Genomic DNA, 14912 nt, shown 5'->3' with positions numbered 1-14912 from the left:
GTATGTTTTCTATGTATAGAATCATAGAATTTACAGTGCAGAAGGAGGCCATCCAGCCCATCGAGTCTGCACCAGCTCTTGGAAAGAGCACCTTACCCAAGGTCAACAATTCCACCCTATCCCCATAACCCAGTAACCCCACCCAACACTAAGGGCAATTTTGGACTCTAAGGGCAATTTTTCATGGCAATCCACCTAACCTGCACATCTTTGGACTGTGGGAGGAAACCGGAGCACCCGGAGGAAACCCACGCACACACGGGGAGGATGTGCAGACTCCGCACAGACAGTGACCCAAGCCGGAATCAAACCTGGGACCCTGGAGCTGTGAAGCAATTGTGCTATCCACAATGCTACCGTGCTGCCTGTATGTTTCGCCCTCAATCTCTAGTTTACCATCTTTTCTTCTATAAATGGAAGCACCAAATGTAATGATTAAGTTAAACCAACTGTGCTGGTGTTCTCCTGCCTTTTTCTCCATTCATGCACACGGAAGCTTTTATACTCTACTGAGCCAGTTTTGATCATTTTTATGCATTATTTGTTAAGCTGGAAAAATGCTAATAAAAAATATATGTTTAAAAAAAACCTCACAAGCCGGTCACTAACCTGCGCAGTCTACCTGCACACATTATCCTCTGTGGAGCAAACACTGCCGGCTGTCACTGACTCTGACCCTATCAAACACCAGTTTTGAGATTTGTACTGCACATACTTCAGAAGAGAAGTTGGAGGAGGTGTCTTCATGTGGTGAAACGCTGACCACATGTGCAGGAGTTATAGCAGTGTGTGGGACATCACACGTTCCAGTTCACCAGAGAGCTAGAATACATATTATTTTTGCTGCAGAGAGCGCATGCCAACTTCAAGGGTCCATGTATACACCAGGAATTGACTGGAAAGACTGCCGGAAAAATTTTGCACAATGATCCAGAGCATCCTTAACTTGTGCTGGCTCTGGCCAAGCATGGAAATTATTCTGTTCAACTTGGAGCGAGTGGTCAGTGACAGTGGCACCCACCATGATAAAGTATTGGTTTAAAACTCTGATAGTTTCCACGACACCTAACATATTGACAGTTTCCATGGCACCTAACATATTGACAGTTTCCATGGCACCTAACATATTGACAGTTCCCATGGCACCTAACATATTGACAGTTTCCATGGCACCTAACATATTGACAGTTTCCATGGCACCTAACATATTGACAGTTTCCATGGCACCTAACATTTTGACAAATAAGTCCAATTAGGCTCTGGGGCAATTATTGACACAGGCTTCCAAAGCATCATCTCTCTCTTGCACCCTGTTTTTGCCCTGAGTCTAGAAATGCAGAGGAACTATCCCAGATTGGTAACTTGGCTTCATGGGATAGAAACCTTGTTGTCCTTTCATGCCAGCCTCACCACCCACTATGCCAGTGCCCTTATTGGTGCCACAGATCAATAGTGTTGAGGCCCATGTCAAGATTACGCCACTGTAGCCAAGCTCTCAAGGTCGATCAACGCTAACATTTGATGTCTTCAATAGGGGCTCATCAGCCTGCTGCTTCTCAAACTTTAGCTACTGAGGAAATAATTTGTAAGACTACAAGGATAGGTAAATAAACACTATTTAGACAGGCAATGGGTTGTGCAAGGGTGACTTTTGATAATTCCAATGAAATTGAATTTCTAGATCACCAGAATTTTACTGGATAGCTGAGAGAGAAGAATAAATTGGAAGTGGCGACCACAACACAGATCCAATATAGACACACAAGACGGAGAGTTCTGGGGTTAAATGTAAGGGTGTAGGACTGCAATACTGAAGAAAAGCAGGATGAATAAAAAGTGTAGTGGTGGCGTGTGCTGGTAGGGAGAAAGAATAGCTGTGCTAAATCGGAATATCAAAACATGCATAGGTAATATAAAAGGCAATTTTGGTGGTTTTATTATCTTTCTGAGAGAGGGTAAGATCGCGGTGTAAAGGAATTGTGAAGCAGGAACGAATGCAATATTAAATATTTAGTAACATTTTTACAAATATTATTTTCATTATAAAGTCAGTAAGTTCTTAAAGATAAGTATATGAGTTGGCAAAAATGTTCTAAAATTGCATTTCTCACACTGTGAATTGAACTACATTTCTCTACACTGGTTAACAGTCAGAACAAAGTATTTCTGTCAAACAAATTTTTGAACAAGACAATATTTTAGTTCCTATTCTCAATCTTATCCAAGTATTTTTCTCATTTCTCAGCAGATGAAAAATTAGTTGCTTTGTACCTGCAGTTGAAATTTCCTCCCAGCGTCTGTACTATTTTCCAATGGCTGAGAATGTTCTAATATTTCATGAGAAAAGCCATTTTTAAGTGCACCAGTCACACCTTTGAACCCTAAAATGTTAATAATTGCAAATATAAGCATTCAACATAGTGCAAGTTTTAATATCTAGTATTAAGTATCTAGTATCTACTATTTAGTATGGGGCTGGTTTAGCACAGGGCTAAAGAGCTGGCTTTTAAAGCAGACCAAGGCAAGCCAGCAGCACGGTTCAATTCCCGTATCAGCCTCCCCGAACAGGCGCCAGAATCTGGCGACTAGGGACTTTTCACAGTAACTTAATTTGAAGCCTTGTGACAATAAGCGATTTTCATTTCATTTCATATCTTCAGCAGCTTATTGGTTCCATACAGTTTCATTGCCCTTCAGACTTAAAAGAATACAGTTCAGAAAATTAACTTGACTCCCATTACAACTTCCTGAAGGACAATTAATTTCAGAAACTGTCAAAGATGTCAATTAGATCAGTTTATCTACCAACAGTCACACTTGAGATGTTGTTTATTATTTGCACTAGATTGGCAATTCTATTCATCAAATGTGTTATTTCCAAATTGAACAAATCACTTTTCTGTTTGAACTCAATGAGGAAGGTCTGAACAAGAAAGGAAGTGTATTAACTAAGTTGCTAGCCTTCATAGAGACATGAGTAAGCCATTCAGCCCCTCAAACCTGTCCCTCCATTCAATAAGATCATGCTGCCCCAGATATCAACTCCATATACCTACCTTTGGCCCATTTCCCTTAATATCTTTGCTAACAAAAACTATCTATCTCAGATTTAAAATTAACAACTGTTCTAGCTTCAACTGCTGTTTGTGGCACTGGCAGGTGGAAATGGCTCTTAGCCCTTGTCACATATACTCTAATGACTGGCTTTGAGCGGCATTGAAAGAGCTCTAGTTGCTATGCCACTATGAGAACATAAGAAAAACTGGGAAGAAAATTATTCTCATTCACATAAAAAAACAATAGCGAATCTTTCTTGTGTGATATTCGCAGGGACATTCTTTGCAGAATGTGATCAAAGCTAATAATGCTGCAAAAGTCTTCAAGCTACAACTATAGCTTAGGTGTGATGTGGTGCAGAAAATTTACCATTTTCCACCATCCGTTTGATATTCTATTATTCCAATGGGACTCAATCATGTCTAATGGAAGAGAATCATTGAAAAATGATTTGTTCAATTTGCAAGTAGCACATTTGTTGAATGGAATTGTCAATCCAGTGCAAATTATAAATAGACGTGGATCTTTAGGTTCACAGATGCATTTTCAAAAACAAACAGACTTCCATAAGAGACATTCAAGTTTTTCCCAAGTAATTGACATAAAAGGTAAATGATGTTGTAAACACAAAGGTCAGCACATCAGGAAGTATAAAGGAGACAAGCCAAGAAGTTGATCTGTAATTATTCAGTTAAAGAAAATGGGGAAATTTATAGATCATAGAATTTAGTGCAGAAAGAGGCCATTTGGCCCATCGAGTCTGCAACAGCCCTTGGAAAGAGCACCCTACTTAAGCCCACGCCGCCACTCTATTCCCGTAACCCAGTAACGCCACCTAACCTTTTGGACACTAAGGGGCAATTTAGCATGGCCAATCCACCTAACCTGCACATCTTTGGACTGTGGGAGGAAGTGAAAACTCCACATGGACAGTCATCCGAGGCTAGAATTGAACCCGGGTCCCTGGTGTGAGGCAGTAGTGCTAACTACTGTGCCACCCTTATATTTGGTGAATAACCTACTTTTATTCATTCATTCTCCCCAAACAGATTAGTTTACTAGGGAGGATTGGTATGTTTGTCAGAGAGACAGAAATGTCCTAGCAAACTGTATGTATCTATTAATGATTTCATCAAAATGGCAATATGCAAAAAAGTGTCAGGATGACTGCATAAAGGGATTTCACCGGAGGAAATGGATACTTTTCATGGGACAAAGTAGGATTGTATATCCAAAAACTCCTACTGTTCTTTCTACATTTAAAATCAGTCCTTTAGCAGCTCTGCAAACAATCAATATTGCATATCAGATCATGAGATATAGAAATAAGTACAGAATAATGATATCTTAAGTGCAGTAAAGTGAGAGAAAGACATACTTTTAGTATGAACATAATGACATTCATGCAGTTTACTTACCAATCTAGTTGACACTAAAACCATCAGAACATTCGCTAGTCAAGCATAACTTATGCTCCACATAAATTAAAGGTTAGGCCATTAGGGCAGCACGGTAGCATTGTGGTTAGCACAATTGCTTCACAGCTCCAGGGTCCCAGGTTCGATTCCGGCTTGGGTCACTGTCTGTGTGGAGTCTGCACATCCTCCCTGTGTGTGCGTGGGTTTCCTCCGGGTGCTCCGGTTTCCTCCCACAGTCCAAAGATGTGCAGGTTAGGTGGATTGGCCATGAGAAATTGCCCTTAGTGTCCAAAATTGCCCTTAGTGTTGGGTGGGGTTACTGGGTTATGGGGATAAGGTGGAGGTGTTGACCTTGGGTAGGGTGCTCTTTCCAAGAGCCGGTGCAGACTCGATGGGCCGAATGGCCTCCTTCTGCACTATAAATTCTATGAAAATTCTATGATTATCCAACATTATATTGCTTTAAGACTGTTTTGGTCAAAGAGCTTGGTAGAAATAACGTAGGGCGTGATCTAATCAAATTCGCTCTAAATGTCGTAACGAGCGGAAATCGGCAGGTGTTTCCCGACAGCTGACATTAATGATCTGGAAGAAGGTACTGAAGGCACTGTTGCTAAGTTTGCAGATGATTAAAGATCTGTAGAGGGACAGGTAGTATTGAGGAAGCAAGGGGGCTACAGAAGGACTTCTTGGACAGTCTAGGAGAGTGGGCAATGAAGTGGCAGATGGAATACAATGTGGAAAAGTGTGAGGTTATGCACTTTGGAAGGAGGAATGGAGGCATAGACTATTTTCTAAATGGGCAAATGCTTACGAAATCAGAAGCACAAAGGGACTTGGGAGTCCTGGTTCAAGATTCTCTTACAGTTAACGTGCAGGTTCAGTCAGCAGTTAGGAAGGCAAATGCAATGTTAGCACACATGTTGAGACGGCTAGAATACAAGAGCAGGGATGCACTTCTGAGGCTCTATAAGGCTCTGGTCAGACCCCATTTGGAGTATTGTGAGCAGTTTTGGGTCCCATATCTAAGAAAGGATGTGCTATCCTCGGAAAGGGTCCAGGGGATGTTCACAAGAATGATCCTTGGAATGAAGAGCTTTTCTTATGAGGAATGATTGAGGATTCTGGGTCTGTACTCGTTGGAGTTCAGAAGAATGAGGGGGGGATCTTGTTGAAACTTACAGGATACTGCGAGGCTTGCTCTACGTCCTCCCCAACCTCTGCGCTGCCTTGCTACTCGGCCTGGACTTCCAGTGCAACCTCCAAAGTCTCACTCTAAAATTCGGCGGGCCCCTACCACCCCTTACTGTATGGGGTCTCACGACCCTCAAGGTCGACCCGCCTTCTCTGTTTGCAAACCTCACCCCGGATTGCAAACCCGTCACCACCAGGAGCAGACAGTGCAGTGCCCAGGACAGGACCTTCATCAGGTCTGAGGTCCAGCGGCAGCTGCGGGAAGGCATCATCGCGGCCAGCAACAGCCCCTGGAGAGCCCAAGTGGTAGTTGCGAAAACTGGGGAGAAAAACAGGATGGTCGTTTACTGCAGTCAGACCATCAATAGGTCCACGCAGCTCAACGCGTACCCCCACCCAGGCACATCTGATATGGTCAATCAGATTGCACAGTACCGGGTCTTCTCGACAGTGGACCTGAAATCTGCCTACCACCAACTCCCCATTCGCAAGGCGGACCGCCAGTACACTGCGTTTGAAGCGGACGGCCGCCTTTACCATTTCCTTAGGGTTCTCTTCGGATTCTCTAATGGGATCTCGGTCTAACGGAGATGCACTGAATGATTGACCGGTACGGACTTTGGGCCACCTTTCCGTACCTGGATAACGTCACCATCTGTGGCCACGACCGGCAGGACCACAATGCTAATCTTTCCAAATTCCTCCACACCGCCAAACTCCTCAACCTTACGTACAACAAGGAGAAGTGCATGTTCAGCACCAACCCCTTAGCCATCCTTGACTATGTGGTGCAAAATGGAGTTCTAGAGCCCGACCCTGATCGCATGCACCCCTCCCCCACTGCCCCAAGGCCCTAAAACGATGCCTGGGATTCTTCTCATACTACGCCCAGTGGGTCCCTAACAATGCGGACAAGGCCCGCCCACTCATTCACTCCACCGCCTTTCCCCTGATGGCCAAGGCTCACCAGTCCTTCAACCGTATCAAGGATGACATCGCCAAGGCCCCTTCCAAGTCGAAAGTGATGCATCAGACGTCGCTCTGGCCGCCACCCTCAACCAGGCAGGCACCCTCAACCCTCCATGCGTCCGAAATTCGGCACTCCTCCGTCAAGAAAGAGGCCCAAGTCATCGTAGAAGCTGTGCGGCATTGGAGGCATTACCTGGCTGGCAGGAGATTCACTCTCCTCACTGACCAACGGTCGGTTGCCTTCATGTTCAACAACACAGCGGGGCAAGGTCAAAAATGATACGATCTTGAGGTGGAGGATCGAGCTCTCCACCTAAAATTACGAGACTTTTGAGCTGGTAAGCTCAACGTGCCCCCGACGCCCTACCCCGAGGTACATGTGCCAGCGCACAAATGGACCGACTCCGGACCCTACACGGCACGCTCTGTCACCCTGTTCTTTCACTTCATAAAGGCCTACAATCTGCCCTACTCCATTGAGGTCAGGGCTATCACCAGAGACTGCCAGGTCTGTGTGGAGTGCAAACTCCACTTCTACCGGCGAGACCGCGCATCTAGTGAAGGCCTCCCGCCCCTTTGAACGCCTCAGTGTGGATTTCAAAGGGCCCCTCCCCTCCACTGACCGAAACACGTACTGTCTTAACATGGTCGACGAATATTCCCGATTCCCCTTCGCCGTCCCATAACCCAATATAACATCAGCCACAGTCATCAATGCACTCAACACCACCTTCGTCCTGTTCGGTTTCCCCGCCTATATCCACAGCGACCGGGGATACTCCTTTATGAGTGATGAGCTGCGTCAGTACCTGCTCAGCAAGGGCATTGCCTCGAGCAGGACGACCAGCTACAACCCCCGGGGAAATGGGCAGGTGGAGCGGGAGAATGGGACGGTCTGGAGGCCGTCCAGCTGGCCCTACCGCCCAAAATTCTCCCAGTCTCCCGCTGGCAGGAGGTTCTCCCCGACATCTTTCACTCCATCCGATCACTACTTTGCACTGCGACTAATGCAACCCCCCCCCCCCCCCCCCCCCATGGAGTAGAAATGTGTGGGCTCACCGAGCTGCAGCCATTTCGGCAGCAGCTGCAGGAGGCTACACATCTCTGCTTCATAAAGCCTCGATTACACTTCTCTCGTCTCGTCGTAATTGATAGTGCATCACAAACCATCCTCCATCTTCAGCCTAGTAGTAGGCTAGCCAAAATCCTCCCCTTGCCTCACTCTAGGTCAAAGAAGCAGTAGGGCAGGTACAAGCAGAAACACCGACCCAGGCATTGCAGTAACAGGCAGGGTACCTCCTCCCTCTCCCCCTCTGGCAGCTTCCAATAGCAGAATCTCAAAACAAGAGCAGTCAGTACCTGAAGCCATAGTAAAGCAAAGCATAGCAGCGGAGTGAGAAAGCATCTCTTCCCCTTTTTCAGACTGGTAGTAGGCCTGTTCACAGCTTTCTTCGTCTCATTCCAGGCTTCAGGAGTAGAAAAGGCAGCCAGAAAACAAAACACTAGGTCCGCAATCAGTTTTGCGGCCAAACAGCAGGAGCACAGAGCACAGACAAGCTGCGGCTACTTGGATATATTTTAGTTGAATAACAGTACCATGATACAAAGGACAATACTGATACAGCGATACACTGAAATTACCCACTATACACTATAGGCAAAAAAATCAATAACCAGGCAACAAATAATCACCAGCATCTAAGCCAGTGCATACCCAACAGCCCCTCCCACTGGGCACAGTAGGAGCAATAAAGCACCTCCCCCCCAACCCATATCAGCAGAAAGATTCACCAGTCCAGCCCACCAGAAAGTCTGCTCCAACATGGAGCGCAGTGGAGGAGAGAGAGAGAATCCATTCCACCCCTCCCAAGAGGGGCACAGTTCAGTCCAGCACAGGTCCGGCACATTTTAAATACGGAACAACCACTGAAGGAAACTGTAAAACGGACAAGTCAATGAAGACACCAGCCATATGCAAAGGACAAAGAGGAAAACAAAAAGCAGCTGAACGCCACCGACCGCTGAGGCAGCGTCCCCCACATCCCACCCCATCCCAGCATCAGACATACATCGGCGGCAGGTTTCGAAGAAGCGCTCAATCCGCTGGAAAAGGACACCAACACAAGTTCATCACAAGGAGAGAGAACACTCCACCGCACCCCCCCCCCCCCAAAAGATATCGGTACTGTGCACCAAACAAAAACACACAACTGGCAGGAATATAACAAGGACACCAGTTGCACACCGAAGACAAAACTGAGACAAAAAACAAAAAGAATACAATATCGCCAGCTGCCCCACCCCCACCCCTGCGGACAGAGCAACAGACCCACAGCAGTGAAAAGGCACCCAATGCATGCATGCATGTGTACCGTCAGTGCGTGCATATTAGGGGCTTGTTTAGCTCACTGGGCGAAATCGCTGGCTTTTAAAGCAGACCAAGCAGGCCAGCAACAAGGTTCGATTCCCGTACCAGCCTCCCCGGACAGGCACCGGAATGTGGTGACTAGGGGCTTTTCACAGTAACTTCATTGAAGCCTACTCGTGGCAATAAGCGATTTTCATTTTCATATCGGCAAGTGTGTGTGCATATCGACAAGAGTGTGTGCATAAAGAGTAAAGGCATGAATGACAGCGCGTGTGTGCGCATGAGGGAGAGCAGCACAGACCACCAGAAAAGATCACACCGACACAGGGCACTTTGGAAGGTGGAGAGAGAACACCCCACCCTTTCTCCAGCACTGTTACTTGACGAGGGTCCAGGTCATAGAATTGAAAGGGGTCGCAGCGGACAAACACACAGCTGCCAGGAAAAAGATCAATAAACCAAGTGTCCCGGCTGGGTCACTGTCTGTGTGGAGTCTGCACGTCCTCCCCCTGTGTGCGTGGGTTTCCTCCGGGTGCTCCGGTTTCCTCCCACAGTCCAAAGATGCGCGGGTTAGGTGGATTGGCCATGCTAAATTGCCCGTAGTGTCCTAATAAAAAGTAAGGTTAAGGGGGGGGGTTGTTGGTTTACGGGTATAGGGTGGATACGTGGGTTTGAGTAGGGTGATCATGGCTCGGCACAACATTGAGGGCCGCAGGGCCTGTTCTGTGCTGTACTGTTCTATAAACTGCTATTGGTGCAAAAACAAACTCCCCCCTCCCCCTACAGTGGACCTGGAACAGCCACATGGGAAGCCAACCAGCAGAAGGTCTCACTGACCTGCAGCGAAGCTGAGGAAGGCGAGAGAGCGAAAACCACCTCCTCCTCTCCTGCACTGGCAGCATCTTCCAGCAACTCACAGGCCATAGAGGCAGGAGGGGCTGCAACAGGCAAAAAATATAAGCAGCAGGTACATGGTACCCATAAGGGGCTTTTCACAGTAACTTCATTGCACTGTTAATGTACTACTTGTGTCAATAAAGATTCTTATTCTACAATTTCCTCCCCGACAAACGTACAGCAAAAAGAAACCAGGAACATCAGCAACCTGCACGGCTCCCATAAAGGGAGCAGCACATGGCCACTAAACATAAAAAGTCACAGTAGTCCATTAAAGTGTCCTGACGCAACCTCTAGGCTGCGCAGTCAAGCCGGGTCGCCACCCCTCCTCTCCTGCAGTATCAGTATTCAATCTTCCATCACCACCCTGTCCGAGGACCGGGCCACAGGAACACGGGGGCATTAACAGGTGACCCATATCCATAACAGAACACACAATCAATGTACAAAACTGACCTTTTAAAAAAAACATCCAGGCTGCTCGAGCAGTAACTGGTCTACTGTGCATGTACTGTGTACATTCCCTTGGCCGCAGAAAAATACCTTTCACTGTACTTCAGTACGTGACACAATAAATATCAATCAATCAAGCAGGCCCTTCTACATCCTCAGCCTGGCTGTAGGCCCGCCCGCTGCACTCCAAGTTAAAGGGACCGAAAGGCAATTTCCTTCCTTCCCTTCTTTCTTCCTCCCCTTCTTCCAGAAAACAGCAAGTAAGCCCAAGGGGAAGAGACAGCAGGCAAGCAGAAAATGGCAGTAGCAAACAAGCTGCAAATAAACTCGAAGCCACAGCAGCCTTTAGGCACTTTCAGCCAAAAGAAAGGCGCACAGAGCCACCCAACCTGCAGCAACTTGAGAGCTGGGAAGTGCTCACATTACTAGAATTACCAATTCCCTATTAGCAAAAGCCTTCAGCTGTGCAGCCAGTGGCCTCCACGGTCAGTTGGAGTTTAAAGTGGCCTTCACCATATTATCACGGTCACGGGGGAGATCAGTGGGATGGGCAGGCAGAAGCTGGAGCTTCTCCTATTATGGGTATAAATGATCCGGAGGTGGCATAGCGGGCCCATGGGTATTGTGCCCCCTCAGCAACCCCCCACCCGCCCCCGAGGTTGTTAGCACTGCTGGCTCACAGTGCTTGGGACCCGGCTTAGGTTCCAGCCTTGAGCGACTGCCTGTGTGGACCTTGCACATTCTCCCCGTGTCTGCATCAGTTTTCTCCCACAGTCCAAAGATGTGCAGGTTAGGTGGAATGGCCATGATCAATGCACGGATTACATGGATATAGTGGGAGAGTGGGCCGAGGTAGAGTATTCTTTTGGAGGGTCATCACAGACCTGATTTTGGCCTCCTTCTCTGTGGTAGGGATTCTATGAATCTATAGAAATGCCCCTGACATTGGAGAGGGCAGGGCGGGAGCACAGCGGGCACCAATGAGGGCTGCCAGAAGTTCTAGCATGCACATTGACTATGTGATGATTGATACCAGACATTGTCTTACCTTCAGATACACTATCCTCCAGAGACCCTTGGACCCCAAGGAGCCTCCATTGTCACCAGAGGAGGAGCCACACACACATCTCCCTGCATCACACCCTCTCTTGCTACCAGGCACCAGCTCAGATACAAGCGTGTCAGTGAGTGTCAGTTAATCAGCTCAGCTAGTATTGCACTGTGGGGAGGGCACCTCAGGAGTTGGAGGAGGCAAACATGTCCAGAGCGTTAGCTGTCACAGGGCTACTGAAACCAGGAGTATGCCGAGTCCAAGGCAGGTGATGAGTCTTGTCGTCCATCAGGTGGCAGATGCTCGGCAGGATGTGTGGTGAGATCTGGTGGAGATCCCCAAGAGTCTGCATGCCATAGTACGTCATGTGGCGATTGATCGCTGCGTTGACCCTGATGACTAAGAGCACCCCCCCCCCCCCCACCCCCCCATTGTGAGTGGCAACTCTCGTGGAGATGCAGCTCCAGGAGTAGAATCAGGGATTCCTGGGGTCCAGTGCTTGAATTTGCAAGCTCTCACACAGGCAACGGCCTCAGGAGGTCACTGCCAATGTAAGGTGGATGAGATAATGAGCATCTCTGCTAGGTGTCCATCCAGCATTGGTGAGCTTGGAGGCCCAGACATGCCCCATGCTGGTGGACAAGCTGCCTGTCATCTCTGTGGGCTCCTCTCAGTGCTCTGCCCTCTGTCAGTAACCATGGCATCTTCTGAGACCATGATGACTGAAGAGACCCAGCCATGTCACTAGTCACACCCTCCAAGGCAGAGCCTGCTCAAGCCCTGCCAGCCATAGGACGACCATCAAGGTCAGCACAGCAGAATCAGCAATCTGCCTCCAATGCTGCTGCCAACAAACATACATTTAAGGCACAGGTGACTTAAGATCATTTGTTTCTGTGTAACTGTGCCAGCCCTTTTATGTTCGGTTTCTTGTTTGCAAGTCTGCTAAAGATGTAAATAAGTATTGTGTTGCAATAACCTGAGTGCCTTTCATGTTTTCCATAGGTGCAGGCTTTACTCTCGGCTGCAGGGGAAGCAAACTTTATTACAGAGGGTGTATTCTCAGAAATGTGTGCCAAGTAGGCGGTGCCCTTGCCCCGAGATGGAAGACAAGCCTTGGCAGCCTAGGTGAAGGAGCATTGAATCAAATCCCCCTGAAGGGTCCTCACATTTGCCCCCTCATTCTCACCCTGTCTCTGTCCGGGCTCAGCAGACCCATCCTCATAAGCCTGTGGAGCTGCCTCGATATCACCATTCTCGAATAGGTCCCTCCAGCCAGTGCTCGATTGTTCAGAGTGCAGCAGATCATGATAATAAGCAACACTTGGAGGGTACTGGAGGACCCTTGGGAATGAACCAGGCAGTGAAATCTCACCTTAACTTGGCTTATGGTCCTCTCAACCAGCACCCCATGAAGGCAATGATTGTATCTCTCTTCCGCTCCGACCCAGGGTGCTGGAGTGGCATCATGAGCCACCTTTCCAATGGATACCCTTTGTCGCTCAGCAACCAACCATCCTGCCGAGCTGGAGTCATGAACAGCCTCAGCAGCTGAAGGTGTCACAGTATGTATGCATCATGGGAGCTGCCAGGGTACCTCACGCAGACTTGCAGAATCTGAGTCCTTTGGTCGCATATTATCCGAATATTTATGGAGTCATAACTTTGCCTATTCACAAAGGTGCTCAGCTGACCCATTGGTACCTAGCACTGGGGAAACCTAGCAATAGCTGCAAAGCCTCGGTCTCGCTCAGGTTGGCTGGCTTGATCTGTCTGGTAATGAATGAATGTGCAAACCCGTCTGAACAGAGCATCAGTTATGAGCTTTACGCAGCTATAGAGACAGTATACAAAGATCCCTACTCTCCCCTGGAAAGATCTGGATGCATAAAAATTGAGGACAAGAGTGACCTTTAGAGCCATTGCATTTGATGCCCACCCACATAGTTAGAGGTAATCTCTGGCCCAATCATGTGGCATAATATCATGGTTTCCCTAGAGAGACAAAGCTTCCTTGGCACTGGGCATCAGACATGTTGAGGCGGCTGGATTGCTGACTGTACACTCTAGTAGCAGAATTATGGCATCTTCTGCAGGTCTAACCTCATTTCTCTCCCTGCTGGCCATGCAACCCCTGCCTGTGGACACGCAGCCTCCTCTCCCTTCTGCCCTCTCATCCTCCTCAGCAGAGGTTCCTCCCCGCAGAGCAGACAATCCCCATCTGCTGAAATCCAGATGGCACTGCCCTGGGCACTAAGGGTTGCAACAGGCAGAAATGCTCCAACAGAATTAGCAGGACAGAAGAGTCATCAGAACAAGGTTAACAATGCAAAGACCTCACAAGAAACCAGAGGAAAAGGACTGAAATCTCAACTGGAATATGACAGCAAACTCTACCCAGAACGGCGAACAACTCTCACAATCAGCACTGCTGCCCCATTTTATCCCGCCCTTGGATGAGAAAAGTGCGTAAACAGGATGGCTGCCTGCCCATGTTGTGCATGCACCGACCTGAAAGTTGCATGGGCAACGTAAAATTCCAGTCAATTTGACTTTTAATCCACTTAACTGGCTGCTTAACTGTCAGCAGGCACACAGCTGACTCTTGCCTGTGCCCGCCGACCAAAATGTTACACAAGTGCAGGGTGAGGGCGGCATGCAAGCCCGATGTCTTCTCGCGTGATTTCACTTGCGCACCTGAGCGACATTCTGGCCCATGTTAACATGAACGACTGGGTTTAATGGGTGGTTGAAGGATAAGAGGAATAAAGACATTTCGTATCAGAGAGGTACTTGAAATAAGGCCTATGATGTTATTGCTGTCACTGAGACATGGTTGAGAGATGGGCAGGATTGGCAGCTCAATATTCCAGGATACAGGATCTTCAGGTGAGACAGGGAAGGAGGTAAAAGAGGAGGGGGTGTCACAATTTTGATCATGGAATCAATTACAGCAATAGGAAGGAACAACATCTTAGAACGTTCTTCAACTGAAGCCGTATGGGTAGATCTTAAAAACCAAAAAGGAGCAATCACATTTCTGGGAGTGTTCCATAGGCCCCCTAACAGTGCGCGAGAAATAGAATAGCAGCTATGTAGGGGAATTTCAGAGAAGTGTAAAAGTAATAGGGTAGTGATGTGGGGATTTCAACTTCCCCAATATTAACTGGGGTCGCATAGTTTTGATGTTTATTGGGAGCAGAATTCTTAAAATGCATCCAGGAAAACCTTTTAAGCCAGTATGCAAAAGGACTTACAAGAGAGGGGGCAGTCCTGGATTTACTTTTCGGTCACAAAGCTGGGCAAGTGGTTGAAGTATCAGTGGGGGAGCATACTGCAGACAGTGATCATAACTCTGTTAGAGTCAAGATTGTTACGGAAAAGGACAAGGATGGGCCTGAGATCAACACTCTAATCTGGGGGAAGGCTGATTTTATTAAGATCAGATATGATTTGGCCAGAGAGTACAGGAAACAGAAACTTTTAGATAAACCTGTGACAGAAC

General features: G+C 47.6%; 1 protein-coding gene across 5 annotated transcripts in view; it reads right to left on the bottom strand.

The window, feature by feature from the left end:
* The window catches only part of agbl5 (ATP/GTP binding protein-like 5), a 159389-nt gene that overhangs the window by 50191 nt on the left and 94286 nt on the right, over positions 1-14912 (bottom strand). For 4 of the 5 annotated variants that reach the window (XR_005460999.1, XM_038800111.1, XM_038800112.1 and 1 more), the window contains exon 13: positions 2272-2381. The exons of the other annotated variant lie outside the window; for it this stretch is intronic. Coding sequence is in view for 3 of the 4 variants with exons in the window: in XM_038800111.1 (XP_038656039.1) it covers positions 2272-2381 (110 nt within the window). In the remaining variant the exon portion in view is untranslated. The remainder of the gene's footprint in view (positions 1-2271; positions 2382-14912) is intronic. 5 annotated transcript variants of the gene reach the window in all.

This window comes from Scyliorhinus canicula, chromosome 6 (assembly GCF_902713615.1).
Source record: "Scyliorhinus canicula chromosome 6, sScyCan1.1, whole genome shotgun sequence".
In the NCBI taxonomy this organism is placed as follows: domain Eukaryota; kingdom Metazoa; phylum Chordata; class Chondrichthyes; order Carcharhiniformes; family Scyliorhinidae; genus Scyliorhinus; species Scyliorhinus canicula.
Note: the sequence above shows the minus strand (reverse complement) of the source record. Positions and strands in the feature narration are given on the sequence as shown.